Raw genomic sequence first — 26,970 nt, 5'->3', positions numbered from 1 at the left:
CTCTCGTTATGTCTGCTGTCCGTGCGCCCAGAATGTAGCTCTCGCCCCCCCCCGGGGGCCCCCTGCATGTCCGCACCCGGTGGCACCGTACGCTGGAAGGACGTGTAGCGCCGCACCCCCGCCCGTGCGCACGCACAGGCGTATGTGCGTGTGTGTGCTCTTGTATGGCCGACGCGCTCGGCCCCTGCCGGCATGGCCTCGCTGTAGGCGGCCCGACCGCGCACACACGCCCGGAGATTGGATCGATGGAGACGGGTGTGCCGACTCGCTCATGGCGTCGGCGTAACTCCTTCCCCTTTGCCCATCTCTCTCTCTCACGCTGGCGAAGGGACGGAGGCATTAACGTCTCATGCTCGTCAAGAGCAATGCATGACCGAAATGGAAGGTGCGGACACAGGGATGGTATCATCATCAGCGTCTGAGTGGTCGTGTCCAGCGCTTCTCTCACATCCCCTTTCCCTCTCACTGGCTTTGCCAAAGCATATTCGACTTATCTTCGTACCAGAGAAGAGATGTGAGCAAAGTCGTAATCGCACGCCGCTGGCCCACATATACATACATTATACATATACACATACACATATACACACATATTTAGATAGATACTTATACATATGTACATACATACATAACGTATGTGTGTGTATATACGTATATGTATATATATATATATATATTCATATATATATATACATGTATATACATGAATGTTGTTGAATGAAAGACAAAAGTCGATGTACCGCACCCGCGAAGAAGTTGGGAATAGGCATACATACATACATATAGCTAGATAGAGATGTCCATATATAGATATAAGTGCTTGATGCACCCTCGTATACGAGCTAGTGCGTTAAACGGTGAGCGGACGGCGAGAGAGACGGCAGGATAGCGACGAGGCGGCAGAGGCAGAGAGAGTACATCATAAGGACCTGCCGCCAACGTTTGCGTGTCTGTGCGTGTGGGTGTATGGACGCTTAGGCGCATTGAAGCCTTGCTTCTCTCTGACACACTCACGCAACTTCTCTGAACGAGTCGACCGCAAATGCGCCTCCGACACTGCTGCTCAGCCCTTTCGCTGATCCGCGTCCCCCCAGCTTCCCCTCCTAAGGTCTCTCTCATGTGGCTTCTGCTGTCTTCAGCTGCGTTTCGCGTCTCTCGCCCGGCTCTGCAGTCACGAACACGCAACGCCGTTGCACCTCATCTCTCGTCCCCTTTTCTTCCACAAAACTCTGCCTTCGCGGTGTTCTACCACAGGAGTTCGCGTCAGTCCACGCAGCCATGCCACGGCCGACACCACTAGCGCCTTCACCGCGCACGGTCTACGATATTGTGAAGTCACACATACAGCTTCCAATCAACCGCGACTACAATGCCCTGAAGCGCGTGCTGCGCAATTGGCTGGCGTACACGCGCACCCCGTTGCAGGAGAAGCCGACCTTCGCAGCCGAGCTAGTCATCACTATAACCCGCATGCCGCCCGCGTCTCAGAGCACCGTCGCACAAGGTGCAGGTGGCATCAGCGGAACTGCGGTCGGCAAGGCCCGTGCAGCGCGAGAAGGGCGTTGGTGGCCTTTGTGGCGTGCCCGCAAGGGTCGCGATGGCGCTGGCGACCCTGCGTTGGCCGCGAAGGTGGCCGGCGTTGCTTCGTCTTCTGCGCCCACCATCCCCCCTTTCGTGTACCGCAAGGTGGTGCCTCTCCACGTGTGGACTGCGGTGCTGCCCTGGGAAATGCAGCGCGGGCTGTCCTTCAGTGATCTGCGGCTGCCTCCGAACGTGTCGTCGTCGCGTGGTGCCGAGTCAGGTACGACGGCATTCTGTGACAAGACAGCGGCAGAACAAGTCTCGCGCGAGAGAAGTGGCGCAAAGGGGGCGGCAGCAGCAGCGGCAGCGATGGATCCTGAGGAAGAGGACCCGTACGGGGTGGTCACGCCACCTATCGCCTTCCTCGAGGGCAACAGGGCGAGCACTGCGGCAGCGGCGCTGGCTCGCGCTCCGCTCGGCGCTGCGACCACTGCCGCAGCAGCAGCACCGACCTCCTCCTTCTCTATCACACCCGCCGTGCCTGCGATGCTGTTCCTCCCTGATATACGCTCGACCAAAGCCTACGGCATCGGCTTCTGGAGTGGGGCGATCCGTCAAGCCATCGATGTGCTCTTTGTTGGGCCGACGCTGCCTAGCTCAGTCGGCGGCGCCTCCGCGTCGTTTCGGCAACTTCGTCAAGAGGACGGCTTGGCGCTGGTGATGGCAAACCAGATCTCCAGGGAGGTGCTCCATCGCTTCTTCCCGTTGCAAGAGATAATATCTCCGTCGTCGTCCGTGGCGTCGGCCTCGTCCGCTGCCTTCCGCGTCCACTCCTTCGGGCACCTGGACCCACTGCCCCCGTCACTCCACCCATCGCGACTCGGAATCGACGATTGGCAGGAGGAATACCGCGGGCTGTCCTTCACAGTGACACCGGATGCGCCGTACAACACTCCAGAGGAGGCACCACGTTATGTCTTCGAGGTGCCACGTCACACACTGCGACCTGCCGTGGCGGCAGCGCTGAAGGAGAGCCGCAGCGCTCATCAAGAGCAACTGCACGCCAGCGATGCACGAGGTCGTGCTCTCGCCAAACCCGCGACACCCATTCATGATTGCGATGCGACCGGCAGCAAACTATGTGGACAGGCGGACGATGACGTCTCCATCGACCTTGCTGTGAACCTGTCGCAGCAGCTGCGCGCTGACCTCTTTGCTAAGGCGCAGCTGTGCGTGGAGTATGTGTCGCTGCTGGAGGAGGCTATTGCTCACTATGCGCGCATGCTCAACACGGACATTGCGGCCGCTGCAGAAGTACCACTGGACGAACGGCCTCCTAATCACGCGGACGCTGGCGCTGGAGCTGGGAGTGGAAGACGCATGAAGGTGTGGCTGTCCGAGCACGAGTTCCGTTGGATGACGCCAGAGGAGCTGAAGCAGGCCTCTGAAGCTGAAGTGGCGACCGAGCACCCGGCTCCGAAGAGCTCCTCGATGCATGCGGATGACGATGTCTTTCAAGAATCTCGTAAAGAAGCTGCCGCGATGACGCAAAGGAAAGACAATGGCGTCGCTGTTCTTGGCGCGGGTACGGAAGCAACGCTGCGCGACACTGCCGCTAGCGCCGTGGCGGCACAGCCAGCTCGGTCGGAGGCCGTCAGCGCGGCACGCAGCATCAGTCTGCAGTCCCCCATCCTGCGGGATGAGGAAGAAGGCCGCCCTTCGTATCTCGCTCCGTCGTTTGTGGGCCGTCACGAGGCACCCGCCCTGCAGAGCAGCGCCGTTGTGCTGAGCGCTGACAAGCTCGCCCGCTACCCCCGCACATATTCCCATATGCAGGAGCTGCCGCCAGTAGACTACGAGTTGTATGAGCTGTGCATGCGTCTTGGGGTTGGACAGCAGTCAGTCCTGTATCACTACCACGAGCGCATCCTGCACGAGTGGCGTCGTGAGCTGCACCGCCTGCGGCAGCAGCAGCAGCCGAAGACTTGCGGTGCACCCGAGTCTCCTCACGTAACAGCCCCGTCACGCTTGGCCAAGGAAGATGTGCAGCGCATGGTGGGCCTCGTGCGAGACCGAAGCCTGCAGCTGCCCTCCGACATGGTCTCTCTCGTGGAGGCCGTGGCTGCGGCGATGTGACGCGGTGAAACAAACAGTGGGAGGTGACTGCAGCCCTCACCCCCCCCTTTACTCTGCCTCTCCCCTTCTCTCGGACATCATTCCCGCCCACACAGCAGGAGGACTCCCATGGCTGCTGCCGCTCGCGCGCCCGCTAGCCTTCACCCTCCCACCCCTTCTTGCCAGCAACGTGTGGCCGTGTGGCTGTGCAGCATGTGTTTGACGATGCCATGAAGTGCGTGTGTGTGCCCGCGCGTGTATGCGTCCACCTGAGTACCCTCCGCCCACATAATATGCGACGAAGAGGACGAACTGACTGCCACGGAAATGAAGGCAACAGACGAAAAAAAGGGGCCTGGGGGGCGTGTGCACGACCTCGACCTCGTACCACCGAAAACTATCCGCGCCGATGCGGCTTCTCCGCACGCACAAAATTCCGCTCCCTTCGTGCGTCCACCCACCCACCCACCCAATCCCCCTCCCTCCTCCCCCCTCCCTCATCCTGCTCTATTTTCTTCCCCTCTCCTGGACCACGCCCACACCCACGGCGGTGGTGCCTCGGCTGTTTACTGCCCACCCACCCCCTCCTCACCCTTTCCCGTTTGTCTTTTGGGGGTATACCGTAGAAGGTGCTCAAGGGGTAGCAAGTGCACTGCCTACCAACGGCATCGATCTTTTTCCTTCACGTTGTTCGTCGTCCGGCTCCGCGCGCGTGGGCATCGCCGTAAAGTCCTGGGCGCATCAAACCCCCCACCCTCTCTTACCGACATACCCCTCGCGGGTCTTTCGACTCGTTCCGAATATGTCTCGACTGCACTTCAAGGGCGGGGCCTGGACGAACGCCGAGGATGAGGTGATGAAGGCAGCGCTGGCGCAGTACGGCCTCCGGGATTGGGAGCGGGTGGCCTCGATGCTGACCAAAAAGACCGCCACGCAGTGCCGCGAGCGGTGGGAAAACTACCTGGACCCGCGTCTGAACATTCACGAAGCCTGGAGCCTCGAGGAGGAGGAAAAGCTGGTCGAGCTCCAGGCGCTCTTCCCGCACAAATGGCGTCTCATTTCGGAACAGCTGACGCGGCGCACCCCGAACCACTACATCCGGCCAGCGTGGCTGTGCGAGCAGCGCTACCTGGAGCTCAAAGATGAACAAGAGTACTACCTGAAGCAGCAGCAGCAGCAGCTCAAAGACGCACCAGGCGGCGCCCCCGGTGAGAAGCAGAGCTTAGAGTCCTTCATGGCGGAGCGGCGGCGACGGCGCATCGCGCGCAAGACGCATGAAGAGCGCGCCTCCAGGGCCGACACTGTCAGCGGCGAACGCTGCGAGAGAGAGATGATCGACATGGCCACCAGCCGCCTAGCGAACCAGGACCAGAAGAAGGGTCTGCGCAAAGAGCGCCAGCAGCAGCTCGCAGAGGCGGCCTTTCTCGCCAAACTGGAGAGCAATCGCGAGGGCATCGAGTCTGGCACTCTATCACTGCGCCAAACCCGCAAGATGAAGAAGGCCTTGGAGGAGGACCGGCAGAAGCCCGGTCTGGTTGACGAGATTGAAGAGGTCGACGAGGAGGACGGCGCGAGCGGCGACGCGCGCGACTCTGATGAGAACGATGATAACGATGAGCAATTTGAGGCGATTGACATGTACGAGGACCAGAAGCAGGCTGGTCTCGTAAAGAAGCAGCGGGTTCTCATGAAGGACCTGACGGAGCAGCAGCGCCTCATCCAACAGCGGCAGATGAACAGCGCCGCCGACGCAGACGGAGACGAGGAGGCGACAACGTCCTCCAGCGGTAGCAGCCGCGCTCGTGCAGCACTCACAGGAGTGAACCACGATCTGCTGAGGCAACTCACATCTGCGCCGACGGCGGCATCACCGTCGCTGCTGGAGAGCAACGCATTCGGCACTCGTGCCATCACCGCAGCTGGCAAGCCCGTCACCGGCGCCAACTCGATCGCTGCGGCTGCGGCAGCGGAGGCGAAAGAGGAGCTCAAGAGCACCCTCGACAACCTCTTTGCCACTCTGCCCTCGGCTGCCCGGGCGGCACCCGGGCCCGCCTTGACGAGTCCCAGCGCGGACATGCCCCCACCGCTTCCCCTGCCACCACTGAAGCGCCCTCGCGAAGCGTTGAACCCGGTGTCGGTGACTGGAGAGGAGGACAGGGACGCCAGCTATCCGAGCGAAGTTGCTCAGCAGCGAGCACCTGAGTTGCCCTCTCGCCCTGCCGGCAGCAGCAGCACCACCGTCGAAACAAAGCGCAGCGACAACGGTGTTCCGGCAGACCTCTTCAGCACGCTGGGCATCCCCGCACCTCGCAAGATGCCAAAGACAGACGCCGCGGCGACGGCAGTAGTCGACAGCAACAACGGGGCTTCCCGAAGCAACGAGGCCCGTGCACCCATCCATGCTAATGCGGACTCCTCAGACGCCGTGGCCACCAGCACCAGCGCTGCCGACGCGCAGTACGGTGTCACCTTCACAGAAGGTGAGGCAGAGATGTACATGCAAGATGCACGTCGGTGGGTCGCTGTGGAGTGCGAACGCGCAACGACCGCTGCGGCGACAAGCACGACGCCGGAGGATGAACAGCCCACGCCGGTGGAGATCCACGCTGCTCAAAGCCTTGTGGAGCAGGAGCTGTGCTCGGCCGATCGCACACCCACGGATGGTCCCAGCATGGCCAACGGGGGCAGCACGAAAGGAGCAACGCAGCTGCAGCACTCCTCATCGATGGCAGCGGCTGTCCGTGCTCACACGTCAGTCGGCGGCCTTCAGGCGTACGGCGCTCACGTAAACGTGCAGCAGGCGTTACACCAACTGAGCCAAAGAGTTGCCGTGCAAGTGCAGGAGGCCAACGCGATCCTGCAGCCGCTTCGACAGGAGTGGGAACAGGTGATGTCGGCGGCAATGCTCAGCCCGCAGGACAGACACGCCCTTTCCGGGTACGTTCGCGACGACGGACAGTTGAAGGGCTCGCCGGCCGTGGGTAACAGCGCAGAGGATGACGAGGGGGAAGGTCTGGCCCCGCCCTCCGTCGCCGCCTACGTGTGCGAGCGCATCGTCGGTCAGCTGCAGCGTGTGCGGCTGGCGTCGCGTTTCACCAAGGAGCTGCGGGACCGCGAGGTCTTGAAGATGCGCCGCGACTTGGATGAGGTCGAAGACGACCTGCATCAGCTGCAGTCTCGCGAGCGTACGCTGCAGGACATGTACCGTCACAAGCGTGCGCAACAGCTGTGATACGTCTGAGCAGGTGCGGCCCTCGACAAGAAAAAGGGGACCTAGCAGGTCCGGGGCTTTCCTTTGCCGTCTCCCTTCTGTATGAGTGTGTGTGTGTGTGTATGTGTGTGTGTGCATGTCGTCACCTCCGCTAACCACCATCTCCGCATCCTTTCTCCCTTGGTGAAGCTACCCAAGTCCGAGAGGCAAGGGCGAAAGGGAAGGGAGAGGCCGTCCTCTATGCGAGCCGCTGGAGCATCTCCGCGGTGCAGTCGTTGCTTGCCTCCCGTATCCTAGTCGATCGCCCTTCTTGTGCAGATTTCCATCTTTGCGTCCCCCACCGCACTGCACCCACGTGTGAGGCCACCGTGTAAGGGGAGGGGATGCATGTGTGTCTGCGGGGGGGTGTCTGCTGTAAATGCGTGGCTACCTGGGTCTCCTCACCCCTCTCTCTCCCTCGTCTCCCCTCTTGCCCTGCCGCAAAGGGCTGCCACGCTGCCGCCCGCCCATTCGCCTTCCCACGCCCCTTCAACTCTGTGGGTCTGTTTGGTCTTCACATTGAAGGCAAGAGCCTCGCAACACGATTCGCCCCCGCACACGCACAACCTCGCTGCCCCCTTTGGTAGCGGACGGGCGATGCTTGCTTGGCTTGTGAAGGAGGTGGAGAGCCCGTATGGCGACGTCGCAACTCTGCACTGGGCGGTGCCTGACGCGGACGACAACGCGGAAGTTAACGCGCTCAATTCCACCGCTTTGCAGGTGGAGCTGGAGAGTGCGGAGGATCAGCTTGGGGCTGTCCTGTGGAACAGCAACAGTGCGGCTCTCCGCCACCTTCACACACATGTCTTCAACCTGCCCCCTTCCTCCTCGTCATCGGCAGCCCTGGCGCCCCCAGCGATTCCGCTGGCTGGGAAGAGCATTGTAGAACTCGGCGCCGGTGTGGGTTGCCTTGGGATCGCCCTCGCCATGGCAGGTGCACGTGTCTTCATCACCGACTTGAAGGAACTCCTACCGCTGATAGAGCACAACGTGCGCCTGAACGAGAAGCGGGTGCAGGCTCGCAGCCGCGGTGTTGGCCACTGCACCGCTTTCCAGTGGAAGTGGGGACCCACCGTGAGCACTATGGTCCATAAGCAGCTGCAGAAAGCGGTGGCGGCGGTGCAGATCCCCGACCAGCAACAGCGACAACACTTTCCACGCAGCAACGCAACGCTGTCAGCGAAACTTGCGCTCTCACACTCTGTGGATCGTGTCGTGTCTTCTATGGTGTCGTCCCTGTTGGCGCCGTCTGCGTTCCTGGCGAAGTGCGAGGAGGCACTGCGGTCAGTTGCAGCGGTGTCGTCATCCACCACCGCGGTCGCCACCGACACGCCACTGAAGACGCCGTTTCACTACGTAATCCTGTGTGATGCACTCTACGGGAACCCAAAGGACTGGCCAGCGTTGCTTTACACGCTGACGGAACTGATGGCGACGAACCCGGACGAGTGCGAAATCGTCAACTTCTGCGAGCAGCGCGTGAATGATGTGGAGGGAGCTTTTCTGAAGCTGCTGGATGCGGAAAACGGGAAGAAGTTTGTGCCGATGGAGAACAGGCAGCGCGATGGCGACGCCATGTGGACTGAAGTTCTTGATTGTGCGACCCGGTGCTGCAAGTCGTCGTCGACCTCAGCGGTGGAACAACACAAGCAGCGCGAAGAAGCAGCGAACTCGCTGCTGAGCTACGTCCTCGTACAACGTCGTGGCGCATACCGATGGGTGTACAAGACGAAGGTGCTGCAGGATGCGCAGAGCGAGCTGAACATGGTCATACGTGTCACGCGAATTCGGTGGACGTGCACGGAGGTCGTGAAAGGGGAAAAGGTGACCCAGCACCACAGCGGTGGCGTCGGCCATCATGCGACAACATCGAGCGCTATATTCGGCGTGCCCAAACCGCCACGTCGTCGTCGGTCTCGCGATGATAGCATTGGTGAGAACGGCTCTGCCGCCGCAACCGACGCACAGGCACCATCAGAGAGCGTTGCCCCGAACGTGAACAAGAAGAAGCGGCGCCATGGGGACGTACATCACCGCTGATTGGCGGGGTGTGTGCCTCCTGCCGGATGCGTCGTTATGGTCGCTGTGCCTGCTCTCTTTCCGGCCTGTTCTTTAACGGACGGAACGACTGGCGTACACGAGTAATGATCCCCCTCCCCCCTCCCCCAACGGCGGATCTCAAGGTCTTCAGCGAACACGCAAAGCACTGTGCCCGTGGGCGGTGCAAGCCCCTCTGCCTCTGTGCGTGCATGTATCAGCAACCTTGCTGACCACCACCATCATCTCCGCAGGCACACCGTCGACCTCCCCCTCCGTATCCTCTGTCCTCACCTTGGGTGTAACCCCCCAGTGACCGATAAGCGTGCGAAGTACAAGGTGTTCTGGCCCGTGGTGGCGATTTCTCCCTCTCCACGGTCTGCAGGACTGCACGCACGCAGCCGACGCGCTCCCGTTCTCCCGTGGTAGTAAACGTCAGTGTATTTCGTTCGCCGACGGCCAGCCTGCCGTCGTCACCTCCACCCCCCATCACCCGTCTCTCTGCAACTGCCCTCTTCTACGGACATTCCTCACCTCCCTCCTCCCCTCTTCCCGACCCTACACGCATACACACAAGCGTGGAGACCTAGATCATCTGTTCCTCTTCGTCCCTGCTGGGCAGCTTAGCCTCTGCAGCGTCTCCCATTGTCATCGCGGGACAGGAACTCTTAGAGGCTAAGACACATACATACGCGCGCAAGTCCACCGACCTGTCGCGGCCCATCTCTTCTCTCATAACATGGCATAGATAAACACCCGTGCACACATACATACAGAAGCAGAAGCAGCACCAAGCCAACGACGAAGAAGTGCGGTGGAGCGGTGTCTTGAACTGCCGCCACTGCCGTGTATCCTTTTACAAGTGCGGTCTCTCGATAACGCGTCGTGTAGGGAGGAGGGGAAGGGGGCTCCATCACCGTCATGGCGGCCGCCATACCTGCAGCCTCAGCGGGCATCCCCCCAGACTCCACCTCGAGTCCCTGCGCCCTCTTTCCCACCGAGTCAGAAGCGTATTTCTGCCTCAGCTGCAATGTTCGGTGTAGTGGCCTGGCGCTGTTGGTGGGGCCGCACACAAACCATGACTACCTGCCTCTCTTTGATGCGCTGCTGTACATGCCAGCTGCCCTGCTGCGGGAGGCGCGAGAGGTTGTACAAGAAACGGAGGAAAGCTTCACCAAGCCTTGGCGAGTGCAGGATCAGCAGCGCGAGGACACGCTCCTTCACTTGCTCAGCCTGCGCCGCAGCAAGCTGGCCGCGGTGGCGCAGCTCATAGCGGAGGTGCGACAAGTGGATCGCCAGCTCCTGCACGTCACGGAGACCAAGGCACTGGACGTAGCTAACTGGCGTTATCAACAGCGTGAGCTGCACCGCAAGATGGAAAAGCTGCACCGCGGCGCCACAGCGCTAGCCTCGTGCTTTGCGTCAGCATCGTCGTCTTCCACCGCTTCTGGGGCAACGGAGTTGGCTGCGGGGAAGTCGCAAGCGGCCGCTACAGCGTGTCCATCCTTGTCTCACACGCAGTGCGAGGCCCAGAAGGAGCTCGCCAAAGTATGTGAAACGCTTCGGAGGCAACTTGCGCAGCTGGAAGAGGAGGAGCGTGCGTCGGCGCAGCGGCTGGAAACGTGGCATCGACTACTAAGCGAGGTGCCGTGGGGTGACAACGCAAGCAGCGACTTCAGCTGTACAGCAGACACCACCGGAGGGGATAAAGATGGCGCCCAACATGTCAGACCGTCGGCGGCAGCACCAAGCGCTGCTGCTGAGGGAATGATACACACACCTGCCCATGGTCCGCCGCCTCCGCCTTGCAGCTGCTACTCAGAGCTTTGGCGTGCCTCCGAGGCTGCGGCAGGCGTACCGCTACAGCGGGAGCAGCAGCAGACGCCGTCTCCTTCCGCATCTCCAGGGGCCAACACTGCCGTCGCGGACCGTCGCTCACCGCATCCCTCCGACGCTGAGGTAGTGCTTCTACAGCATGCGCTGCACAACATCAACGGTGCGCTGCGGCAACGACTCCTGCACGCCGCGGCGGCATCCCTAGCCTCTTCGTCCTCGTCCCGATCACCCACGACAAGCCACCACATATCCGGCCGAGAAGAAGCGGCGGCGACCAGCGTCACTATCTCGGGCCTCCCACCGCTCCCAGATACGACGCCTCTGCGCAGCATCCAGGACTTTATAAAAAGCACCAGCGGCAGCAGTGGTGCTGTTGCACCTTGTGCCCAGCAGAGTGCGGTGCACCCGTCAGAGAGGCTTCCTGGCAGCGCCAACGTCGTTACAGCAGCCTACGCCAGCCAGTCTGGGAAGGGACAGCAACAGGAAACCTCCCCTCTGCCGAGATGTGCCGAAGCAACGGTACCTATCGCCCCGGCGGAGGCAGTATCCGCAGAAGCAGCGCTTGATGCAGCGGAGGAGACTCAGCGACGCGTGTGGTGGCAGTCTCTGCAAGCCCGAGAGCAGGCGATGAAGGACTCCCTCAATCAACTCCTCCAGAGTGCCACGACCACATCCTCGCCACCGTCATCAAGAGAGCGCGGCAGCGTTGACAGCGCCGACGATGCCGGCAGGCCGGCAGGCAGTGCCATTTTCAGCAGCATATCGGCATACCAGCGAAGTTTGGAGAGCCGGTAGAGATGAAGTGGGTGCGCGGCACCCCAACCCCTGGATCTCTCGCCAACCCCACCCCCCTGTGTATGTGCGTGTGTGTGTGTGTGTATGTGTGTGTGTGAGCGTGCTCGTGCTCGCTGGGTGGTGGTGCCGCTTACCAGTTTTTTCTCCTGGCTTCTGGAATAGAGGCGTCCACTGCATCCCCGTCTCAACACGATCTCCAGCTGGACTGCTCACCCTCTCTCCTCCCCACACCCTTCCCCTCGGCCTTCCCGACGCTGCCGAATGCCCCCGCCTCGGTGTACGGCACTGCTCGTTGGAGAGAGGAAAGAAGGCTGTTCGAGGTGTCTGGACCCCTCTCTGCAGTGCCGCCAGCCATGTCATGTCCATCCTTTTCACGGCTCCCCCTCCCCTTCCCCCTTCCCCCTCTTGCCCATCTCTGCTTCTCTCTCCATCTCCATCCCTTCTCCTGTGGGCAGCGTGCGAGCCGCTCCGCGTCCTGGCAGTGCGACGTCGGGTCAGACCTGTGTGTCCAAGGGTGTGCAGAGAGCGCGCAAACGCTTGTTCTCGTCACGGAGGAAGAGAGGGAGGGAAAGGAGGTGATGGGGAGAGAACGCCCCTCCTCTTGCGGCCCTGTCCTGGACGATACGGAATCGGGCGCGCATCAGCCCCAGCATCATCGCGGGTGATCGGAGACACAAGAAAGACTTGCACACGCGCAAAGTGGAACCCATTTCTCTCTCCTCGCAAGGAGAGCGTGTCACCCAGGCATGCTGTCACCGACACCCGTGCATCGCGCCGGCCTCCTCTCCACCTTGATCGCGAATGGCGCTCTCCATGCAGCACACCTCGCCTCCATGCAGACCCCTGCCGGGGCCTTAATCCTCTCTGGGTGCGTCTTCCGCTGCCTTACAATGCCCTTTACCATCTACGGTGACCAATGCCTGCACCGCGTAGCCTGTGCTCTCCCAGAGCTGCACGATGCGCACAAGGAGTACCTCGACATCGTCGACCACCCGCGCGCAATCGCGTGGGAAAAGCGCGTGGCGGCGCAGAAGCTGAAGAACGACCGTGACCGCATCTTTCGCAGCTTTCGCACCAACAACGTGAAGATGACGGCGCCGTACGTAGTCGGCTCGGCGCTGTCTCTGTACTGCCTCGGTGTGCCGGCGCAGCAGATGGGCACATTTTTTGTGCAAGATGCCGGCATGGCAATCGTCAGCCCGTTCGCCGTATCGTGCATGGCGGGCGGCCAGCTCAGCTTGGCAACCACAACCACGACCTCCGCTGCCACCCTCTTCACCGTCGACCCGACCCTTGCCCTAGCAGCAGGGTTGACGTGCTTCAACGTGTTTCGGCACCTCAGCCAGCGCGTCGGCTTCAACGATCGGCTTGATGAGTGGATCACGAAAACGAAGCAGGCGGTGTGCCTTGGCGTGGGACTCGTCGCGGCGAGCTCGCTCCTGGCAGGCCCACTCACGTATGCGTTGGCGCTGCCAGCCCTTCACTTCTTTCCTCCGTACCTGGCGCCTGTGTGGCTCGGCATGAGCGCCACCACGGCGGTAAAAACGATCCTCGTCAACGGCACCGCACCCGGTCAGGCCATATTCCGTCTGCCCTCCTACCCGCCACAGCACGGCACCTACGGCGGAGAGAGTACTGCAGCGGGGCACGAGTACCGGCTCGCCTTCACGGGCGTGGAAGTGGAGGAAACACGCAGCGTCTGGCAAACCCAGAAGCGTATTCTGGACTACGAGTGCGATGTTCGCCTGCATCGATTTCTGAAGCAGATCGGGCTCTTCAATGACGTGGACGAGCTCGAGTACGAAGCCGACAAGCTGAAGCGCAAGCGTGCAGTGGCGCGTGAGCGGCGTGTAACGCACACTGTGGCGGACGAGGATGTGTCGAGCAAGACGCAACCCCCCATACGGCGTCGCGCGATGCACAGCAGCAGTGGAGAGACACCCCAGGAAACGGATGAGTACAGCACCACCTCCTCTCACGAGATGGTGGCGGTGCAGATGGAGCGCGCGCATTTGGAGGAGCTGCGAGGTCGACAAGCCCGAAAAGCCGCACGTGAGACCGCGTGGAAGCAGCGTCATTGATGCTGCAACGCCGAGCGATGGGTGTTCCTGTTTCGTGTTTTCGATGAGGTGGTGAAGCGGGAGCCGAGCCCAATGTGCCCGCGTCTGTGGCGGGCGGAAGAAGTGTCGATTGTGTTGTTAGGGATGGGGTGAGTGACAGGAGAGCGAGCGTGAAGGGGGGTGCGTGTGAGTGCGTGTGTGAGGGGGTGGAGGTGGTGATTAGAGGCCCACCCCTTCCCTCCTTCGCGTTCGCTCTCCCGTCATTCTTTCCGCTGCGCTTCCGTCTGTGCGCTCTTCCCCCTCACGGTCTGTCCGCCGCTGTCGTTGTCGTCTGTTATCTCGACACGGCTGCGAGTTCTCATTTCTTTTTCTCTGGTGCATCACACACACACAAAGCGAGCGAGAGAGAGGAACTGCGAAGGAGGATGGCACTTCAAACGGTAGGCGTGCGGGCTTCTCTGATCCTTGATACGTAGAGGACGGCGAGGCAGTTGTGGTTCGGCCCACAGCAGCCGCCAAGTACGGAGGTGCAGCAGACTCTGACAAGTCCCAATAACATCGAGCCCCCCTCCCCCAAAGCCCACACACACGTCTTGCCGCACTGAATGTGAAAAGGCAGACGGCGGTCAGACAGCGCGAGTCATGTCCATCCATCCTCTCCTCTTCCTCCAGGCAAACGCGGCAGTGATGGTGTAGGAGGAGCGGTCCGTTGCGCGCCATGGACGGCAACGTCGTGAACTATCATGACGTCCTTATTCTCTCCCTCTCATCCCCTCCTGTCTCTTGTCTCTCTCTCTCTGTCATTCTCTCGGCAACGATTGCCCTCCCGCACACATTGTGTGTGTGTGTGTGTGGTGGGAGCGCGGGGTCCTGCACGGCTTTCTGGATATGTCCGTAGGTTGGCCGTGTCATATCAGGCTTGCACGTTGGGTACAAGATACAGTAGCAAGCTCTACCACCGGGTGTGTATGTACGGCTTCTGGTGGGGTGCGCGTCTCTGTGGAAGTGTTTTGTAGAAAAGTGTGTCCGTGTCTCTGACCGAGTCGAGTGGGTCGTCAGTCCTTCTCGGAAAATTGGCGCACGAGATCGAGTGCAGGAAGAGCGAGCAAGCAATACCCAGAGGACGCCAAGGCACAGTGGTCAGCACTAGCGCCTCCCCCCTCTCCCGCTCCCTTGCTCGCTCCACGCCTCTCCCCGCTTTCGTTGTGTTGATCCTCTAGCCAAACCGATACACACGATTTCCCGCCGACTCACGAACTCTCCGCCGCCCTCTCTGCTTCTCGCTCCTCCTCCCTTCGGTCTCCGCCTTGGGAACAAAGTAGACAGACACATCATAGCCCGCACGCACGCACGCACACACACGCCTCCTTTAGATTGCTATACACTCATACATGTAAGGCGACACCCTCCCCTCCCCCTCCATCACTTTTTTACCTTCTCTATCTCCAGACACACACACGCAGACGTACCTCCCTAACTCGCACGGGCGTGTGTTGCATTATGCGTCTGTAGCGAAGGTAAAAGAGCGTTAAAGCATTCAAAAGACCGCCGCCCCTCCCCTCCCCCTCCTCCCTCCCTTTTCATGTTTTCTGTGGAACCTGTGGTATACTGGGTTACTGTTGACCGTTTCCTTATAGCTTCTCGACTCTGTCTTGTGTATTGTGTCCCCGTCTGTGTGTGTGTGTGTGTGTGTGCGTGTCGACAGCATTTCTCCCTTTGCAGTCTCCACGTCTCTCTCTCTCTCTGGTATTCATTCTCGATTTCTTTCTTCGCAGTCCTTCTTACACTGCCGCCCTTTCCCTTCCTCGCGACCTGAAGGCAATCACTTCTCACCGCCGTTCATTTTCTCGTCTCCGTCATTGCCCTCCCCACCCCACCCCCTTTTCTCTGATCTCTCGCTGTGCGTCTCTCCTGTGCTGTGGGACGCACGACCACTCAGTCCTAGCGAAAAAGAAGGCGGGAAAGTACTCCGAGGCGCCTTTGCCGTCCTACTCTCCCATCGCTGTGGTTGCCGTTGGCCTACCGTGTGGCTGTTTCGAGTTCGTCTCTCGCCCTCTCCTTCCATCACGGCGGTCGCTTCGCTCTGCTGCCGTCGACGTGAGCCTGCGTGGTGTTTCTTTTTTGGGGGGAGGAGCGTATTCAATCGAATGATGTCCTCCACCAACTCGCCACGGGCGCACAAGTCGCCGACGGAGAGCCGCGCTGCGCTCGACGCCACCATTGCGGGTGATACCGCATCTCCGACACGTCGCCAGAGTCTTGTCCCCCAGCCCGCATTCTCCTCCCCCATCACCCCGATGCAGGAGGACGCGGCGTCCCCGAGAACGCTCAGCTGCAGTCGTGGTAGCAGTGGGACGCACTTGAATGAAGCAGACGCGTCGCATGCGCAGCGCCCACTGTCGCCCAACGCCCTTTCTACGCACCTCGCCCCGAGCACCCCGGCGCCGCAGCAACTGCTATGTCGAGGCGTTCCGTCGTCGTTGCAGCACCAGTTGAGCCCAGCCCTACCATCGTTGGCACGGCGCCTCTGGAACCAGTTCCCCGTACCCGAGCACCCTTCCCCCCCGCAAGACAAGAATTTGAGCGCTGTCGACTTAGAGGAACGGGGCGCCGCGAAGCTTTCGATGTCGGACATGTGTAGCAATGGAAATGTCGCCAATCCGCAGCTCTCGACGCTCCTCACCTCGCCAACGCGGCGCAGCGAGACCTCTTCCGCATTTGAACGGCTCGGCTCATCTCAGTCGTCGTTGTTGTCAACGCCAATGACGCGGCGTCTGCAGGGATGCATGACGAACGAGCCCCCCGACTTTCGTGCGCTGCCAGCTTCGCACACCTCACCATCGTCACTCGCCTTCACCACGGCGGATCTGGCGAGTGTGGACAGCGACAAGCGAATGTGGAATGTGTACAGGCGCCAGGATGGCTGGGTGAGGTCACCCAACACGAATTGCCCCGCCCCCCCTTGCCGGCAGCTGCACCCTAGTGGCCATTACTCGACCCCCGTCACATCCCTTGCGCCGCCGCCAGCGCCGCAGCAGGGCAAGACCTCTCCACACGAACCCACTCGTCCCGCTTCCGGTCGCACCGCCAGCAGATCCATTGCCCGCGAACGCGACGGAAACACACGCTCCATGCCGCGCTTCTCATCCGTGTCAAGCATCGCTACTCCCTTTCGGGACCTCGACCAGCACCCTCCATCCGAGTCCGCTTTGTTCCCTACCAGCTCGAGCGAGGGCTGCCCTCACAGGTATCCCGTCTCCCCTGCAAAGCCGCTGTCGCCGATGAGAAAGGGCAAGTCACCCATCACCGGCCGCAGTCCATCGTCCCATGCACTGGGTGGTGCACGCCGCTTTTCCAGTTCTGTAGAGGGAACGTCAGTGTTCAAGGAGATGCTGGCTCTCAATCACGACGCCGTTTGTGCCTCAAGTGAAGCAACCGCGTCGTCGCGGGGATACGGCCGTCGCCGCTACAGTGCCAACACGAGCCCCCTGCATGATAGGGGCCACATCGGGGATGCCTTGACAGCGTCGACAGATCAGCGGATGTTTCTGCAGATGAAGAGGCAGTCGCAACTCTGGCTCTCTGACAACACCGGCCGCCGTTTCAGCAATGCCCCCATCGGGAGCACAGCCCGCCGGAGCGTGAGGCGCAGCAGCAGCAGTCACACGGTAGATCAAGGCGGCCAGTCAGCTTCCTCAATCCCTCCCTCAGCTGTGATGGGGGTGATTTCACGTGAGGACTTTGCTCACCGCCTAGGTGGCGATAGCATGCAAGGCCTCTCCCCTCTTCCCCAACTACATCCACAACAGTTGCAGCAACTCCCTGCTTCTTCCTCCGCCCCCCCGTTGCCGCGGACCAGAACTCCCATGGCGAGTATCATGCGCGACCACGCCCCGTGTTCTTCGCTCAGACCGCCGGAGCTGACCCCGGCAGCGATGGAGCGATCGCCGGAGCGGCGCGAGAGTGCAGAAACGCTGGTGGACTCCTCCTGCTACACTCCGCCAATCTTCGTCGAGCAGCAGCGACAGCAGCAGCACCAGCCTCTGTCAACCCCGCTGATGGACCAACCGACGGAGCACAGCACCGCCAGTGTACCAGAGCGTGGTTCTTTTGGTCACCGCGTCAGCCTCTGCAATCGGCACCGCAGGTCCGTAGCCAACGACGTCATCTTCACGGCTGGTAGTAGCAGCGGCAGCTCTGCGCAACCGGCACCCCCGCACCCAAATGGGGAGTCGTCTATGTCCTTGACGGTACCCGCACTGTCGCCACCACCACCGTGGACGCCTAGAGAGGCGCTGTACTGGATGCGAAATCGCCTCACGCTGCAGGAGCAGGAGGAGATGCTGGGGTGCGACATGGTATATTACTGCGGGCCCCCCGTGCAACCGCGCACGGCATGCGGGGCAACAGACCGCGCAACACCTCCGCCGTCAACCCACCACACCTTGGAGGGGACTGCAAGCGTCAGAAGCCTTCCGAAAAACAAGGAGGAGGTAGCATCTTTCACCGCCCCCTCTTCCTCGTACTTCCCGATCGCCCTAGGCATGCACATATCCTTCCGCTACGAGGTGATGGAGGTGCTGGGGATCGGCACGTTCAGTATCGTTGTGCGCGCTGTCGACCACGCAGCCTCGCCTCTCTCCCCTGAGCGGTACTGTGCGTTGAAGCTGATTCGGCGCGAGTTGCTCTACCAGAACGCGGCACAGGCAGAGTGGGCCATCTGCGAGCAACTGAAGGAGTGCTGCGCAGCGATGCGCCCGCGCAGTGGAAGCAGCTTTAGGGAGGACGCAAGCGGGGTCACCACCGACTATCGGTCCAGGGCATCGGTGCATCGCAAACCCTCTCCATCGTTGCCATCAACGTTGCCTTGGTTGTCCATGGCGGACCAGCGCACGCTGCTCTTTGGCTCGGTGCTTACCCCACGCAGCCGCTTCGAGTACCACGGCTACCACGTCATTGTCTTTCCTCTCCTCGGCTTCAGCGTGCGCGATGTGGTGGAACTGCAGCGCGAGTCGCGAGAAGCGAAGGCTGGTCACGCCCTAAGCGCGTCCTCTTCCCTACTGCCCGCTAGTGCGCCACCCTCGCAGACTGGCGGCCAAGCGGCGGTGACATTACCGGCCGAGGTAGTCTGCAGCGTTCTCGCGCAGCTCGCGCATGCCCTTCACTTCATGCACCACTGCGCGCACATCCTCCACGGCGACATCAAGCCGGAGAACATCGTGTTTGTGGATCGCGCTGTGTGCGGCAGCAGCAGCAGCATCAACGGCCATCTTGCCGAGTCTGGTGGTGCTGCGAGTCAACCACCCCCGCCACGCCCGCCTTCGCAGCAGCAGCTGTTCCAAGCCCCGCTCCCCCACAGTGGTGATGCTGGTCCCCTCTCCACCCCGCTCAGCACGCATCCCTTCCATCGGCCGTTCCTCGGTTTCCCGTCGCCGTCGCTCTCGAGCACACCTGCGCCTCCTCCGCCTCCCGTCACGCACAGCGGCACTGGGCCCCGTCGCTCTCATGCGACTGAATACCTGGAGAGGCGCTCCAGCGCGGACGTCGGCTACCGCGAAAGTCCCAACAGCAGCATGTCAGCGTGCTCCTCGCCTCTGCCGTGTCTGACGGCCCCGCACCCGCCTCCGCGGAACACTGAAATCGCCGACGGCCCTGACAGAGGCGCCACGAGTATGACCTGCAGCCGCAGTGTGCAGCACCTCGGCGACGAAGCGGCGAGCAGCTCTCAGCGGCGTCCCTCCGGCGGAGATCTGCTTGATCAGTGCATCACTGATGGTGCCTCGGTTTCGCTTGCAGGACGCTCACGCTGTATGACAGGCAGTTGCACTGGTGTTCTCATCCCCTCACCGCACTCCACGTCAATTGGCGCAGGATTTGTGGAGGGGTCGGTGGGGTATGGGGCGGCGTCCACGACCCCTAGCGAGGCGCCGCACTGCAGTAGCGGGAGCAGCCGAGAGGTAAGTCCTAGCTACACAGCCCGCTCAGGCCACGACAGTAGCGGTGGCGATGAGGTAACCAGCACCGTCAGACCCTCGGGCCTCACTCGGCTGACTTACGCGCTGCCTCACGCAATGGCTGCATCAACAGCTGCAACAACCTCGTCGCGGATTGCCCTCATCGACCTTGGCCACGCTCATCACATCCTCCCTGGGACCACCGCCACCGCCTTCCCTCTTCAGTCGCCGTCCTACCGCTGCCCTGAGATGTCTCTGCGCCTGCCGTACACCACCGCCATCGACATGTGGTCGGTCGGGTGCGTCCTCTATGAGCTCCACACGGGTCACGGCCTCTTCCCCGATGTTTGTGACGACGCGACGATGCTGCAGTCGGCGGTGCGGGTACTTGGGATGCCAGACGCATCCTTTCTCGCTACTGTGAAGGCCTGCTGGAGGAAGTATAAACAGCACAAAACAGGCACAGTCAGGGCGACCGCCCGCGCGCAGGGCGATGTGACCTCATCGGACACCGGTTCACAGAAGGTCCAGCTGCACTTGCGTCAGGCGCACCCGCAAGAGTCACGGCTAGCTGCAGATGGCGAGGACGGAAAACAAGACGAGGAGACCATCATTGTGGAGCGGTGCTGGCGCGAGTTCATCCAGGTGCTGAATAATGCCGCCGGACACCAGCGAGAACACGAGCGACGTCTCAAGTGCCAACAAGAGTCGAGCACACCACCAGTCATGGAGAACTCCCAGCGAAGCCCGAGGAAAGCAGGCTTATCTCTCGCAAACGGCAGCGGGTGCACGACTATGTGGGAGACGGCGGAGCAACTGGCGCTGTTGAAGGTAATGTTTCCCGCTGGACAAGCTCACGAGTCCGATCAGTGTTTCTCTTTGCCAAGCAAGTGTGACTGGGATCGGTATGCGTGGGTGGATTTCTTGCTGGGTTGCCTCTACTGGGACGCTGGGGAGCGACTTACAGCGGCGGAGGCGCAGGCCCACCCGTATCTCGCATCCAACTTCTCTCCTGAAGTGATAGCCGCAACGGCTGTGACCGCCAACAACACTGCTGCGTCGTCGGGGATGGACAGAAAGGACGCAGTAGACGATGCAACGATGAGCGCCTCCGGTGTCTCTGCCGCCTCTAGTCCTGCCGTTCCGGGAAGGGTAGTGCCCCTCACCATACACCCCACGCACTGCTCAGGACTCCACTACCTCCGGCGCCACCCCTTGACGGCTCGCCTCTTCGAGTCAGCGGCAGAGGCGGCTAGTCAGCCCAGCAGCCCGCATGGCAGCCACTCCAACACCAGGGACGACGCAGCACCGCTCTTGACACCGCTCCTGATGAGCCCTTCCGCCATTGTGTTGTTCGAGCTCCCCTCTAGCCACCGTACGGCACCGTCAGCGCGCATGTGGGAAGAGCATCAGCGGCATCTGTCTCTGTGCTACAACTCGGCTCTGGGCGTTCACTCCATGTTCCAGAACCCGGCCGAGCGAGTGGCTCTGTCACCGTACCGCAACAGCAACCACCGCCGCAACCTCTTCGATGGCACGGAGAGCTACCCCTTCCGGGTCACCTTCTCCGGAAGTGACCAAGGGACGGAGAGCTCCGTCGTCGTCTCCGCCGAGTCGTCCGGGCGCGACAACCTCGCCGGCACGCAAAAGTCACGCAACGACGATCAGACGTCAGCAGTGACGGTGCTGCCCCTCAACTGAGACGGGCTCTCGTGGCCAAACAACAATGACGAAAGGCGAGGAGGAGGAGGAGGAGGAGGAGGCGACCTGCTGCCTGTCGTGCCTCTGGCACACACGTGCGTCTCTTTCTCCTATAGCGTATCGACGCATGTACAACAACGCCGGGCACACGAATAATAACAATAAGACACATGGTAAGTAATCAGACAAGGCAGAGAGGGGAGAGACACCCCCCTCACCACCGATGTACCCACCCCCCTACCTCTCCTTCTCCCTCTTAGACCGTTCGTCTCCCTTCGCGTGTGAGAAAGTGCGTCACTGCTTTTACTCATCCCTCCCTCTCCCCTTCTCTTTTCTCCTTTGTGGTGGTGGCCCTAGTAGGCGATGGTCGTCTTGGGGGTGGTGAGGATGGTGCTCCCTTGCTGGGTACCTCCTCTGATCTTTCTCTATGCTTGCCCTCACGCTTTGCACGTTGAATTACAGCCACACACGCGCGCGCTTTCTCTCTCTCCCCCGTTTCATTGTGCTCGATATACCCCGCAGCCTCTGTCTGTCCCCTTTTGCGTACGATACCTTCTGGATGGCCTTTGTATAAGCTCCATTGGCCATGATCGTCGTCGTCGTCGCCGGCGTTTGTGTGCGTTTGTGTGTGTGTGTGTGTGTTGACATGCGTGCGGTGCGTGTCATGCTCGCCTTGATTTTTTTTCTGTTGTGGGGGGAGAGGGAGGGGGTTGCCTTTTTATGTGTTTTCTTCTCTCTTGCTTTCTCTGCGATGTTTGTTGCGGCTGGAACCCAAAAACGGTGAGGCGAAGTGTCGCATCATCGTCCGCTGTTTCCTCTCTCTCTCCGTGTGCTTGTGTGCGCGTGTCAGGCACTATTTTCTTTTTTCGGTCTTTGGAAGCGTGCATACCACACACACACACACAAACAAATCCATCGACAAGCAAATCGTTCACAGCCAACCAGACAACAAGAAGCAGGCGATGCGGTGGTGGTATGAGGGAGGGACACGGATCAGCAACTGCTCCCGCAGCTCCCCGGTTGCTGGGCACCTCGTCTCCCTCTCTCGTGGTAACCCTCGCCGTCACGTGTCCTGTGCCGCTGCGCGCCGCATCAGTACCTCCTCCCTATCTTTGCAGTTCCCCCTCCCTCTACCTCTCTGTGCTTCGTTGCTTGCCCCCTACGATGCGCCTCCAATCCCCCACGTCATTGGTCACCTGCAAACCCAATAAGACACACGCTCTGACCGTGGCCACGTCCCCCTCCCTTGCTCGGCTCCCTTCGACTCCGCGTCAACGCCGCGATCACTACCCGCACAATGCACCAAGAGCATATCCAGCGGCTCACCTCACACGATGCCGCTGTGCTGCGTGCCAGCCACGAGTTTCCGACCTTTACAGACGCCTTTGCCCGCGTCGCACAGGTCGGACTGCCAGAGCTTGAGGCGGAAGTTGGCAGGATTCCTTCTTCACAGAACGTGAGCAGTCCCTCACACGGCGTGGCGGTGTCGCTCTGTCTCCCAGCACTCGCGTGGGACATCACACGAACATGCGTTCTGCCTGTCACAGACGAGGTGCGACGAAGGACAGAGGCAGGGGTGGCGAGTGGTGTCACAATCCCAGCAGCAGCAGCAGGCGGCACAGAGAAACGAAACCGCGCCGCACTACGACCTGGTGCGCTTGAGCTCTTTGGCCGCCTGGCCGCCATCTGCACTGATGTCTCCGTGAGTGTCTGTCTGGAAGTGGTGGAATGCTCCACGGGGCAAGGCGACGGCTGCCCCGCCGAGGTGTCTGCCAGTGGGAAGGCGTCTGGTGATAGGGGGGGAGACGGCGGTGCCGCTGCACGCCCATCGGACGAGTCGCCGCTCTGCCTCCTTGTGCGGCCCCTTGTGCCGGAGATGCGGTGGCACTGTGGCCAGCAGATACCCCTTGCTGAGAAGCACATGGGCGGGCATCCGCCTACGAGCCGCAACCCTTCATGTCGTGGTGATGACGTTTGCTCTTCTTCCCACGACCGTCTCCCAGATATTAGTGGCCGAGCAAGGAAGCGATGCAATCTTGTGCGCCTGGTCACCGTGTGTCGAGTACGCGGACTGTTCTATAACATCCCAGTGCGCCAGACCCCGTATGTGGGACTGGTCGGCACCTATAGCTACGGCGTTCTCACCGGCAGCAGCGGCGATGAGGTTGCCTGGAAGACTGTGAATGAACGCGATCAGGAGGAGCTCTTTCGCCGCCGCACCTTGTGGGCCTGCAAGTCGGCGTCTGCCATGCAGGCACGGCGGGAGGAGCAGCAACACCTCGTGGCGGTTGTGTTTCAGACCGCGGTGTGTGCGCTGTTGGCACCGCTGTATCTGACCGACAGACCTCTCGGCGCAAGTGGAGGCAGAGACGCATCGCTGCCCCGGTGCTCTTTCCCGGCGCACGGTGCCTCAACGTTCTCTGCGAAGCTAATCGTTGACTATGACTTCTGTGCGGCCGCGGGCGCTGCCCGACGTGCGCCAGCTGAGACACTCCCGCTGCGCCCTCTTTCGCTCTCTGCACCGCTTCGCTGCGCCTCTGCCCCGCGCACAGGTCGTGATACCGGTGGCATACACCCTGACGCCGTGGCGGCGGCGGGACTGCGCGTGGATCATCACGGCTTGTACAGCGGCGCTCTCCGGGTGCGTCAGGCATCACGAGAGGCGGGCATGGGCGGAGGATCGGGACGCCGACTCACACGCGGCGAGGCGACGGCGCGTCGTCTGTGTCACGCATTCGGGATCTCGGTGCCAGACCCCTCATCTGCCCCATCACCGTCCGCCACCCGTGCGAGGGTGGGTGCACGACGATGGTGTCCATCTTCTGCGCCCGCCGCGAGCCGCGAAGGCGGTGCATGGACCCCGGAGGAGAGGACGGCAGAGGGAGTGTTGACAGAGGTGGTGGTGCAGCCTGGACATTTTGCGGTTCTCTTCGCCACCTCTCCCCCGCTTGGCGTCAGCGCCTTCCCTGCCCGCCAGACACCGAGCGCGGCAGAGAGCCTTGCCCTTTCCCCGCTTCCTGAGCGCCACATGACCTTCTTTATGATACTCGTGCGAGATGGCCAACCCCATCCTCCGGAAGACGATGGCTGTCGCGGTAGATCAGTTCCTCCGTCTTCACCGTTGTGTCCGACGCACTGCCGTGTGCTGGAACCTACGCACTGGGCCTACGGCATTGTCGCCACCAACGCTCATCGACATCACCACAGCGCACATCCGCTGCCAGGGGGGCCGATCTCAGCACCAGCGGTCCCTGTGTTTGTGTTTGTTGACAGCGCGTACGTCCCTGCCCGTATCTCCGAGGCCCGACAGCGGGCCCGACACGGAGATTCGGGACAGCAGTCCTTTCTGCGGCTCTACGACGAAGCACTGCGGCGCCTCACCAGCGGTTTGCGCGGGTGCGCGAGTCGGGATGGCCCCCTCAGGGATGACGAGAACGTTCTGCCGGCCCAAACGACTCCTCCGCACACGGCCACCCCGGCTCCGCAGCAGCGGCCCTCTTGCACCCCACACCATGTGCTTGCAAAGCAGGAAACTGCGAAGGTGCAGCTACGAGTGCGATATCTCTGTCAACGGGTGCTGGAGGCCGCCGCCGTTCCTGGGACGCAGTCGTACGTGCCAGCACCGCCCTCGACAAGGCACAGCTCTTTGACCGCGTCTTCGGAGGGTGTGGCTGGTCGCACTAGAGCTCTGCATCACGTGCAGCTCAACTCCGCCTCGCTGCTGTGGTTAAGCGCCACCGGCAGCGGAGTCAACCCCTCGGCAGCTGCGCCGCGTCGCACCCCCGTCACCCTCGACCGAAATCTGCACCGCATCACCAGAGAGGAAGAGGCGGAGCAGGCCGCACTGTACTCTCGCCCTCCTTTGGAAACAGCGCCATCCTCTCGCGAGGCGTCTGCCGCTGCACATCACTCGCCGGCTGCTCAGGCCTCCAACACGGTGGAAGGGCTAACGCGAATGCGACACCTCCTGGACACGGGGCGTGGGAGTGCGCTAGGTCGACTGCCCCGCGCCTGTGCGGCACCGTGTCCCTGGATGCCAGAGAGGGGACTCCACAGAGGTCCCGAAAGCAATGACGCTGATACGGCCAAAGGTGCCACAAAAACTGCCTCACCAGATGCCATACCACCCATCACCACTGCCTTCTCAGCGGGTGTCTCGGTGGTCCAGTGGGCGCGCAAGTTTCTGATCATTGCTTCCCCTACCACCCCGCAGCGTGCGTCCAAGCCAAGCTGTGGCCTTGCAGCAGTGCTTCCTGAAGGGCCAGTATGCCGTCCTCAACCACACGCATTCCAGTGGTGGGTCGCAGATCAGCATGCGGTGCACGAGCGGGTGCGGCTGGAGTTCTTTCTCTGCTTCGCTGACACCTACGTGTGTCATCCCGAGCTGCAGCGTGGTGTGGAGCGCGCCGCGAGTGAGTGCTCGATCGCTGGCTCTGGCACGGTCTCGGAATGCGTGCCTCCTACCTCCTTGTCGCTTAGCCCCCACGCACGGAAGGCACTCGAGCGTCGGCGCCGCGTTGCAGAGCTGCTGTGGTCGCACGCAGTCACTGGCGCCGCATGTTCGCCGAGCGCGTCTTCGGCGGCGGCGTCATTCTCTGTCTCCCTCCCGGCTGAGTGGCGTCTGCGTGTAACCGCCGTGGAGGCACATCTGCGTCAGTGGGGATGGCGGTTCCATCACGAAGCTGTGGCAGCCGTGGACCGAAGAGAGATGCAGTGCAGCAGAGCTGTTGCCTGGGCCAATGACGTGCGTGTTGGCCAGTCCGCACATTCATGCACACGGCCCTCACTGACCACGGCTATTGTGGCATGGCCGTGCTTGAAGGTTGAGGGGGTCGTTCGCCATGTCACCTCTATCCAAGCACTGCAGCGAACGGTGGAGGAGCTGGAGGTGGTGGGAGCCGCAGCGACTGCCGAATGTGGCAACGCTTTCATGCCTCCACCGTCTGCTCTCACGGACCCCGTCCCTTTATGCTGCCACTGTCCGCTGCTCATTCCCTCGGTGTTTCTCGACTTCTTCATCTCCCGTTCCTGTCGCGGGGCCATCATGTTCGGGGACGTTCTTCGCCCCACCGCGGCGCGCACTATGGTGGCGGCGCTAGACTGCGTCGAACAGTACTACGTGTGCTCGCACGGCCGCCCCTCCTTCACCCAGCTCACCCCTGCACACTAGCGGAGAGCGGAGGCTCGCGCGTGCCTTCCGCTCTGTCGCACTGTTGCCTCTGCTCTACTCATGTCTGCTACGTCAGCCAGAAGGCTGATCCAATACGACGGGGCGACAGACAATGAAACCGGCGCGCAACCACCGCTGACCTCATCGCAGCCCCTCCTACCTTTCTCCCTCGCTCACCCTCTCCCCCTTCCTCCCCCTCCTTGCGCCAAGGGAGGACAAAGTTCAGCGTTCGGGGCACGAGACAGAACAGGAGGGAGGGGGGGTCCGGTGGATGGCGTGCATTGGTTTTCATGTTGTGCTGCACATACACGAGGCTGATGCACCTCCTCATCGATCTGTGGTCGTTTGACGCTGCCTCGTTCCCTTCCCTTTTTTCTTGTTTCCCCACCACCACCACCACCACACCCCACCACCAGCACCCCCCCCACCATATCCCGCCTCCTCTTTCACGGCACACACCCATACACGGGCCTCAGCGCACCGGAACGAGAGAGAGAAAGGGCGGAAGGCAAGGCGGGGGGACGTGAAGCA

The 26,970-nt window shown here is 61.5% G+C and overlaps 7 protein-coding genes across 7 annotated transcripts; all 7 read left to right on the top strand.

Moving 5' to 3' along the window:
- Window positions 1-1,278: 1,278 nt before the first annotated feature.
- On the top strand, window positions 1,279-3,657 carry LMXM_17_0720 (conserved hypothetical protein; the record flags this gene model as incomplete). The annotated part of the gene is made up of 1 exon (XM_003873893.1): window positions 1,279-3,657. One exon carries the CDS (start codon window positions 1,279-1,281, stop codon window positions 3,655-3,657), a length of 2,379 nt encoding a protein of 792 aa, XP_003873942.1.
- Window positions 3,658-4,438: 781 nt separating this feature from the next.
- LMXM_17_0710 (conserved hypothetical protein) lies at window positions 4,439-6,868 on the top strand (the record flags this gene model as incomplete). Its single annotated transcript, XM_003873892.1, has 1 exon — window positions 4,439-6,868. The coding sequence occupies one exon, from the start codon at window positions 4,439-4,441 to the stop codon at window positions 6,866-6,868; it is 2,430 nt and encodes an 809-aa protein (XP_003873941.1).
- A 615-nt stretch (window positions 6,869-7,483) lies between these two features.
- On the top strand, window positions 7,484-8,926 carry LMXM_17_0700 (conserved hypothetical protein; the record flags this gene model as incomplete). The annotated part of the gene is made up of 1 exon (XM_003873891.1): window positions 7,484-8,926. One exon carries the CDS (start codon window positions 7,484-7,486, stop codon window positions 8,924-8,926), a length of 1,443 nt encoding a protein of 480 aa, XP_003873940.1.
- Window positions 8,927-10,036: 1,110 nt separating this feature from the next.
- Window positions 10,037-11,554, top strand: LMXM_17_0690 (conserved hypothetical protein; the record flags this gene model as incomplete). The annotated part of the gene is made up of 1 exon (XM_003873890.1): window positions 10,037-11,554. One exon carries the CDS (start codon window positions 10,037-10,039, stop codon window positions 11,552-11,554), a length of 1,518 nt encoding a protein of 505 aa, XP_003873939.1.
- A 746-nt stretch (window positions 11,555-12,300) lies between these two features.
- Window positions 12,301-13,635, top strand: LMXM_17_0680 (conserved hypothetical protein; the record flags this gene model as incomplete). The annotated part of the gene is made up of 1 exon (XM_003873889.1): window positions 12,301-13,635. One exon carries the CDS (start codon window positions 12,301-12,303, stop codon window positions 13,633-13,635), a length of 1,335 nt encoding a protein of 444 aa, XP_003873938.1.
- Window positions 13,636-16,238: 2,603 nt separating this feature from the next.
- On the top strand, window positions 16,239-21,269 carry LMXM_17_0670 (putative protein kinase; the record flags this gene model as incomplete). Its single annotated transcript, XM_003873888.1, has 1 exon — window positions 16,239-21,269. One exon carries the CDS (start codon window positions 16,239-16,241, stop codon window positions 21,267-21,269), a length of 5,031 nt encoding a protein of 1,676 aa, XP_003873937.1.
- Window positions 21,270-22,566: 1,297 nt separating this feature from the next.
- Window positions 22,567-26,439, top strand: LMXM_17_0660 (conserved hypothetical protein; the record flags this gene model as incomplete). The annotated part of the gene is made up of 1 exon (XM_003873887.1): window positions 22,567-26,439. The coding sequence occupies one exon, from the start codon at window positions 22,567-22,569 to the stop codon at window positions 26,437-26,439; it is 3,873 nt and encodes a 1,290-aa protein (XP_003873936.1).
- Between the last annotated feature and the right edge of the window lie 531 nt (window positions 26,440-26,970).

The sequence above is a fragment of the Leishmania mexicana genome, chromosome 17, assembly GCF_000234665.1.
Source record: "Leishmania mexicana MHOM/GT/2001/U1103 complete genome, chromosome 17".
Taxonomy (NCBI): Eukaryota; Euglenozoa; class Kinetoplastea; order Trypanosomatida; family Trypanosomatidae; genus Leishmania; species Leishmania mexicana.
Note: the sequence above shows the minus strand (reverse complement) of the source record. Positions and strands in the feature narration are given on the sequence as shown.